This window comes from Clytia hemisphaerica, unplaced genomic scaffold (genome assembly GCF_902728285.1).
Source record: "Clytia hemisphaerica strain Z4C2 unplaced genomic scaffold, Clytia hemisphaerica genome assembly, whole genome shotgun sequence".
Taxonomy (NCBI): domain Eukaryota; kingdom Metazoa; phylum Cnidaria; class Hydrozoa; order Leptothecata; family Clytiidae; genus Clytia; species Clytia hemisphaerica.
In genome coordinates this window covers 4,589,864-4,598,201 of record NW_027104101.1, presented here as the reverse complement: position 1 = coordinate 4,598,201, position 8,338 = coordinate 4,589,864, and the positions used below count along the sequence as shown (strand labels likewise).

At 37.2% G+C, this 8,338-nt stretch overlaps 1 protein-coding gene across 1 annotated transcript; it reads left to right on the top strand.

Annotated features, from left to right (window-relative positions):
• Window positions 1–903: 903 nt before the first annotated feature.
• On the top strand, window positions 904–6,404 carry LOC136812932 (large ribosomal subunit protein bL12-like; the record flags this gene model as incomplete). Its single annotated transcript, XM_067069440.1, is given in 4 exon segments — window positions 904–987; window positions 4,993–5,176; window positions 5,575–5,643; window positions 6,276–6,404. Coding segments are annotated over 4 exon segments (432 nt in total), but the record flags the coding sequence as incomplete, so codon positions are not given.
• Window positions 6,405–8,338: the final 1,934 nt, after the last annotated feature.

Sequence of the window (8,338 nt, the reverse complement as noted above, 5' to 3'; positions counted from 1 at the left end):
AAATCACTATCTAAGAAAAAAGCCCAAACCCGAAGAAAATTCGCAGACGGCTTTTTTGCTAAAAAGAGTTTACAGTCGGTAGCCAGTCTTTCTTCGAAACCCTACCACCGATTTTTTTTCCCATATACCGCTATAACGCCATCATACCGCCATATTTTCCCGCCTTTACTATCATTGTAACGGATATCGTCTAGCTTTAACAGTATCCTCCCTTTCACATACGTGCGCTTTTTCAATCACCCCCTCCCCCTACTCTAAGAAAAAAATTAAATTATAGCAGAAATAGACTGACACAAGTTCGGTCTTGATTTTAATGATATACCTTATCGGGGAAAAAAATGCTGGGGGCGGGAAAGTGACGAAAATTTTGAGGAGGTTACGAAATTTTTAGCCGACGAATTTTTTCCCCGATATTTTATCACCCGACTAAAACTTTTATTTTACCCATTTTTTTTATCCCGACCAAAACTTTTACCCAATTTTTTAAGCCCCAACCAAAATTAAGATCTAAATTTTTACACCTTTATTAACCAAAATTAGCGCTTTAAACGTCGAATTACAAGATCTTTTTTCCAGCCAGTGAAGGAAACCATTTCATTTGGACAATTTAGTTGTGTGAAACTTGAAAGTAAATAAATTGCAAATTTCGTCTGGGAAAAGTGACGAATTTGGAATTTTGGTCGGGGGAATGTGACGAATATGCCTCTAGGTGACGAAATTTTCCCCTGACGAAAAAAAAACCCGACCAACTAAAACTCCGACATTTCCCCGATATAATCAAAAATGAGAAAAGAAAAGACGGGGGTAAGCTGGGACAGGAATATCTTAGACGATACGCATCCGCTATATCAAATCATATCAGAGGGGATGCGTGCAGCCTAAAGATGACGTAGCCTAGAAAAAGAGAGTTAGCACTCAGGTTTTAATTTAATCCAAAATGGCGGCTCGATTAGTACATTTTACAAGAACATGTGCACAACTTTCCAGGTATTAATTTCCTTAATTTTTTTTAAATTTGAAATTCTGCATATAGTTTACGTTTTCTAAAACTGTTGTTGGTTATAAACACCCCTCCCTTTTTTCACTATCCAGTTGTCTTCGTCATATTGCCTATTGTATCAAAAATAATATTTCAATTTTTTTTTGTAAAAGTTGACTGCTGCGTGCTGGTAGCCATTCCAGGGTCAAATTGAAACTATTTTGGTGACAATCAAACCTAATTCATCTTGTAGAGCTTCAAAAAAGAAAAAAAATGAGGGGTCATACACCTCCTAATGATAAGCGGTTCCAGAGATATTGAGATTTTTGGTTCATTCCGCTAAAATAGCACCTTTTTTATAGACATTGGGCTCTTCCAGAAAAAATTTGATATAGGGAAATCCAGTCAATTTTTCAAAGTGCTTCGGAAATTCTGCTCAATTTTTTATTTCAACCCTTGGAAATTCCACATAATTTGTCAAAGTTTTGAAAAAGGTATCGGAAATTCCAGATTTTTGCACCAAAAAATTGATTTTGTATCGGAAAGCCAGGAGTTTCAATTACTTTTGTATTGGGAATTGCCGCGCTCGCTATTTCAATTTGAAAACTTGTAAACACTTGTAAGCGCAGAGGTTGACAATTAGGAATCCAGAAGTGGCAAGAGGGGTCTCCAACTGCAGACTTTTAAATCAAATTCTTTTTGTAATGGTTTGCTAAGGCGGATCTTTAAAAATTGTTTGGTTCCCGTCATTTCGACTTTAAAAAGTGGGTCGGTCGGTCGGTCGGTCGAAAATATTTTTTTGTACATATACAGTACTGTCTTTGATCATTGAAGGTACCTGCATTGTGAGCCCCATAATCATCACGCAACATCTTGATTTTAGAAAGTGTTCCTTCGCGAGCACGACCCTCGACATGGCCCGAGAATTCTCGGGCCAAAACTTTTATTGGAATTCGCGTAAAGCCCGAGTATGGCCCGAGCTGGCCCGAGAATTCGGGCCGTTTTCGGGCCACACGCGGGCCATGCACTGGCCAATTTTTGAAAACATGATTTAAACAGCTACAGGCATGTAATTTCAGGACTGAATTTTTTTAACATTTTCTTTGAGAAAAACTTGGTTTCTCTTAATTATATTGAATACAGTATATGAATGTTGTAAATTCATATAAATATTAAATGTCTTATTTGGTATGAAAACATAATAAATATACTTAGGGTGGAAATATTTGCTAGTAGACTGGTCCTGGTTTTAAACTGAAGCGTGTCCACGGGAAACTCGTAAAGTTTTTTTGAGCGATATAAACAAAACAGACAAATCTTATTTCGTACTATTTTGTTTGACTGGACATGCTGAATCAATTTAACATTTAACATGGCCCGAACATGGCCCGAATGACTCGGGTCATGTTCGGGCCAAAAGAATTGATAGGGTCTCTCGGCCCGAGCATGGCCCGAAGAGGCCCGAGAATTCTCGGGCCATGTCGAGGGTCGTTCGCGAGCGTGGTCTGCTTCCACCCGATTATGAAATCAGGTTAAAAAATCGGTAAATCATGGATAAACTGGTTTTTGGTTCACTTTCTGCTGGCGTGCCGCGCTCGCTATTTCGATTTGAAAACTTGTAAACACTTGTAAGCTCAGAGGTTGACAATTAGGAATCCAGAAGTGGCAAAAGGGGTCTCCAACTCTCCGACTCTAACTTCAGAGTAAAAATCAGGGTCGGTCGGATGGCGGGAACCAAACAATTTTTAGAGATCCGCCTAAGGCGTCAATCACATATAAGTTGTGTTCGCGCCATTTCCAGTGCCAAAAAGTGAATCGGTTGGTCGGTCGGCACTAAAATCGTAGGAAAAGTACGCTCTGAAGCAGTCAGTCACCACTAGAATCATAGGTTTGTTCGCGCAGCAAGAATTTTCAAGCGCACTAGCTGCATTATGATCTTTGTTACATATCACGATTGCAAAAAACAGTCGCATAGCGCTTTTTAACGCAAACAATCTTTGAAAAATTACAGACGGAAAGCTTCTTTGAACAAACACTGGATGATCCAATCGGCGACTAACGATGAATGTACAAAATGCTTTGAAAAATATTGGTAAAAAAGGATTTCCGACTGAATATTGTCGGATTTTTAAGATTGAAAGTGAGTCGGTCGGACGACGTGAACACAACTTATTTGTGATCTACGCCTAACACTTCAAGGAAGAAATGAAAAGACAAAAAACAATAAGAACGTTATAAAGCGGAAGTTAAAATTGCTGAACCTACCTATCTTTGTAATCAAAGCGCTGCGGAGGAAAAATTCCCCATGGCATATAAATAACTGTTTTAGGCTAAAAAAGGGTCAAATTTTTCAGTGGTACCAGTCTCTATAATTCTAGTCCTCATTTCCAGGCTGAAAATGCTTGCCAAAGTACGAAAAGTAAAAAAAATAATAACTTTAATAAAAGAATTAATTTCAGAGAGTAGCACCATTGGATTTCTCAGGTATTTTCTGATAAATATGGAAAGTTTCACTGTCTGAACATTTTTTCCTCCGCAGCTGTTTGAAATCAAAGATGAGTTGTGAATTTTTTTGTGTCCCGCAGATCTAATTTTTCTAAAAATTTTGACCTTAGTTGGAACAAATTTTTAGACAAAAGTGTAGAATATTACACCTGCATATATATATGGTTGGAAAGCTAAAAGAAAGCTCTAAATTACTCAAAAATAATTAATTTTATAGCTCAACTACACAAAGAACAATTGCTTGTCAAAGTTGGACCTAAAATTGAAGATTTTCATGAGCGTCAAATAAAAAACAAGCAAAACCCGGAATGGCTACTGCTGGGTGGTTATTATTATTTTATACAGCTTTGAAAAAGAAAGAAAACGAGGGGTCATAGGGCTCCAGAGCTGCGTAGTTGTCTGAGGGCTATGCATGTTAGCCTCCACTCATGCAAGTTACCTGATCTCACGGTACTTAGGCAAAAATGGATGATAGGTATGTGCGGACGGTAAGGGTCGGTTTTTTCACCTTTCAAAGTGTCTCTCTAAGGGTCGGAAAAATCAGAAAGTTTTAAATTAGTCTCTCTAAGGGTCAGAAAATTCAGGACTTTTAGGAACTTTTTTTATTTCCAGAGAAAAAATTGTAATAAAGTCTCTCTAAGGGTATGACTTTTTTCAAAAATCATAAAAAGAAATTTCAAAAAGTCTCTCTAAGTAAGAGTCACCTTTTCAGCAAAAATCAGTCTCTCTAAGGTTCGGTTTTCGGAGGTCATGTCCGCACATACCCCTCATTTTGTTCACAAACTCCACTGAAAGCAATTTCACTTGCTTTCACCTTCGCGAGCACAAATTCACAACTTGAAAAGTACAGTTTTGAATTAGGTTTTATAAAAAACTATTTTTTCATTAGCCAGGGCGCTGGCTTTGGGGTCTGAAGCTTATCAACCCAATACTATAAAAAATTTGAAAGTGTTTTGTCGAGGACCCCTACAGTGTAATCTCCTTATCACGTCATAGATTGGGCCATTCCAGAAAATTTTTGTTACCCCTGTTGGACAACGCACATTTTTTTTAGCCCTGGAAATATTTTTTTTTCAGTGGTGGTCGGAAATTCAGATCAAAATCCATGTACTTTTGCAAAATGTGTCGGAAATCCTAGCTCTTTTTGCCCTCAGGATTCCGTGTCTTCCGCCCCCTGTTACAGACAAATTCTGAAATGGTCCATTGTTGATGCAAGAAATATGATAAGTATCATTTTCTTGAAAGAAAACTTTAACGATTACTATACTGTAATTAGCATTCTTTCCAGAAAGATATCAAGATCCAAACAACTATTAGCACACAACAAATTTTTTAGTAAGCCTTTTTACCCTGAATCAAAAATGATAAAGAGAACCTGGTTTCCTTTTGAATTTTAATGTGACCGCCATACTGGCAACCAACTCTGCCCTGTCAGGAGAAATAAGGGCTTGGCTACACCAGAAAAAATTTTAAAGTTCTCATCCATTCCATTCTTTCATCATATCTAGATGCAGTGTTTGTCGCATGCTTAACAAGACTCGTCCAGCTGCCTCATCACATTTTTATTCTACCGAACCACTTGAAGCACCTGCTTCTGGTAATTTAACCTTCCCGAAACATGTAGAAGATATTGTTGATTCCATTGAAAAACTGAACCTACTGGAGGTCTCATCGTTAAATAAATTGTTAAAGGTATTTGTGATTGCCTTTTTCAAAATACTTGAGAATCAGTTTGTTTCATGAGTGCTCAAAGTTCCTTCCTCTTCTTTTGGGACATTTCATCATAGATGTTTTGGCTATTTTATCTTTTCCGAAATTTTCTGTATAATTATTATTTAAGTAGGGCGAATAGCCATTATAAAATGTTGAAGAACCTGAAAGACAGTAGTTATTAAAAATGATAAATAAAAAATTGAGCATGTCTTTTAAATAGAAAGGAACTCCTCATCTCTGGTCGATTTTCCAAAATGAGTGCTTAGATGAAAACTCGCCTTGAGATAGATCACTGCGGTACATTTTACTTTACAATACTTTGAATTCCATTTCCTGCTGAACAACTTCGTACTGTAATTTTTCTTCTGTTTTTTCAGGAACGATTGGGAATCTCTGATATTCCAATGATGGCATCAGCTGGCCCTGCGGCAGCCGCACCAGTTGAAGTATGTAGGCACCTAAAATTTACGTCACTTTAATGATGTATGCATGGTTTTACAGTGAATATTTTAGTTAATTGTTAACTCTCATAATTGTTGATGAACGTTTAAACAAGTGTCTCACTGTATTTTTAAAACGAGGGCTTCATTTGACAAATGATAGTAACAAATCAAGCCCTTGTTTGAACAGGGTGTCTACAGGACCTTAAAAACCTTGAAATTGGACTAAACAACCTTGAAAACCTTGTTAAAGTGAATGTAATATGAGAGAATTCCTTGAAAACCTTGAAAATGCATGATTGTGACAGTATAGTCTTGTTTTGACTTGGGGTTCTCAATGAAGTTTTGGTCTATGCTAAAGTTCCAAATATTTTCTTGCTCGCTTCGCTCGCAATCTTTGTTTCTGCATCAAATTAACGTCCATGCACTTCAGCATAGTCATATCCTACTTTAAGTCAATTTTAGTCCTGAAAAACTTTGAAAATACCTAATAAAGGGTCCAAAAAACCTTGAAAAAAAATTTGCCAAAAAAAACCTTGAAAACCTTGAAAATGGTGGAAAAAATTCCGTAGATACCCTGTGTTATTTCATGGTGTCCTACAGGTTTTCAGGTACCTCAATTCCTTCTTCCCACATAGGAAGAGGAACAAGCACCAGTAGAAGCTCAAACAGAATTCGGCGTTAAACTGATCAAGTTTGATGACTCAAAGAAAGTGAAACTAATCAAAGAAATCAAAACCATCCTCACTGACGTCAATCTTGTCCAGGTATTTAATAAGTATATGTAATCACATGATAACGAGTGCAATTAGAGAATGATTGCACTAGTCCTTTTGGGCATACCGGATAAGTGGGATTGGGGAACCTGAGAACCTAAAGTGGGAACCTAAATGAACACCTGAAAAGTGGGATGGGGGAACCTAAAGTGGGAACCTAAATGAACACCTGAAAAGTGGGATGGGGGAACCTAAGTGGGAACCTAAATGAACACCTGAAAAGTGGGATGGGGAACCTAAGTGGGACCTAAATGAACACCTGAAAAGTGGATGGGGGAACCTAAGTGGAACCTAAATGAACACCGGAAAAGTGGGATGGGTGAACCTAAGTGGGAACCTAAGTTGTTTAATTATTAATAGAATTGAAATATTTTTCTTTAAAAACAAATACATAATGATAAAAGAGATTATATGCAAGTAAGAAAAAACCTTTTATCATAATAAGAACACCAGTATTTACTTTTTACATTACGGTTCGCAAACAATAATGTTGAAAATAAAACAAAGGGAATTTATTTATTCAATTAGCTCAAAAAAGCATGTTTATTATCAGCATTTTATAGTGCATCTTTTTGAAAGGTTCTTTTTAGTAAATTGACTTAGTTGACTTTAAACTTTAAAACCGTCATATCTTCATCTAGAAGGAATTAGAAGTTTGTTTCATAGCTCGATGGATAACTTAGAGCCTCTTCTTTCTTTTGCACGGATCTAATTTGCTTGAATACAGAATCTAGTAAAACATTATTTACGATCTAGTTTTTGTTCACTCTTGATGCAATACACATTGTTTTTTATTAGCAGCTCCAATTTTCGGGTCAGGGCTGGGGTCGCTTAGTATTTAACGGATTCTAGCTCGTTTTTCTTTCTGTACCAACCAAACAGTACAGCGTGTGAATACACTTCATTAATTAAAAATGTTTGATAGTAAAATAGAACATATTGCACGGCTTGCCACGTTTCAATACACATAAGCATAGATCCACGGGGGGGGGGGGCACTCAAGGTAAACGACATACCGTACGTGCGGCCCTTTTTTCCAAGCTTCCCAAAGTACACTGTAAGGATGGAAATGAGCAAAAATGAGAATAAGTGCACTCTAAGGGTTTAAAATTTGGTCAAAGCCAGTCCGGCTTTTAGAATTTCATCCGAACAAGTGTCGTGTTTTAACACTGGGTAAATTTTGGAACATCAAATATGTCCATCCCTATCAGGATCTGTTCTAGAACATGTTGACCAAGAAAAAGATTTAGGAGTGATAATCGATAGTGACCTGACCTTTGAAGCCCATATATTCAGTAAAATCAAGAAAACTCTATCGTTGGCTTGATTAGCAGGAGCTTCGATTTTCTCTCACCAGATATGTTTCGAACGCTTTTCATTGCATTTGTCAGACCCCATTTGGAATATGCACATGTAGTATGGTCTCCAAGGCTAATCAAACATCATGCAAGCAATCGAGGGCGTCCAACGAAGAGCTACAAGGCTAGTTAGTTGCTATAGAAACTACTCATACGAAGATCGGCTACGACTCATCAATCTACCTAGCCTAAAGACCAGGCGGCAAGTTGGTGATATGGTGGAAGTTTTCAAGAACCTCCACATTTATGACGAGTCTATAAGATCAGAGAAATTTACTCCTCGAACACGACCACGACGTCAGCATGATTACGAGCTTCAAAGGAACTTTGCTAATGACGGTATGAGAGGCTACCAAAGCAACTCACTTTTTTACAGAAGTGTGAAACCTTGGAATGATCTGAAGATATTGTTGAAGCACCATCCTTACAAGTCTTCAAAGAGCGTTTGATAAAAGAAAGGGAGAAAAAACTTTATAAAATGTAAAATCAAAAGTTCTGTTTCATAGGAGGTCAATAGACGTGCGAAATTTATTGCTATAAAAAAAAAATATCAAAAAAAAATAAAAA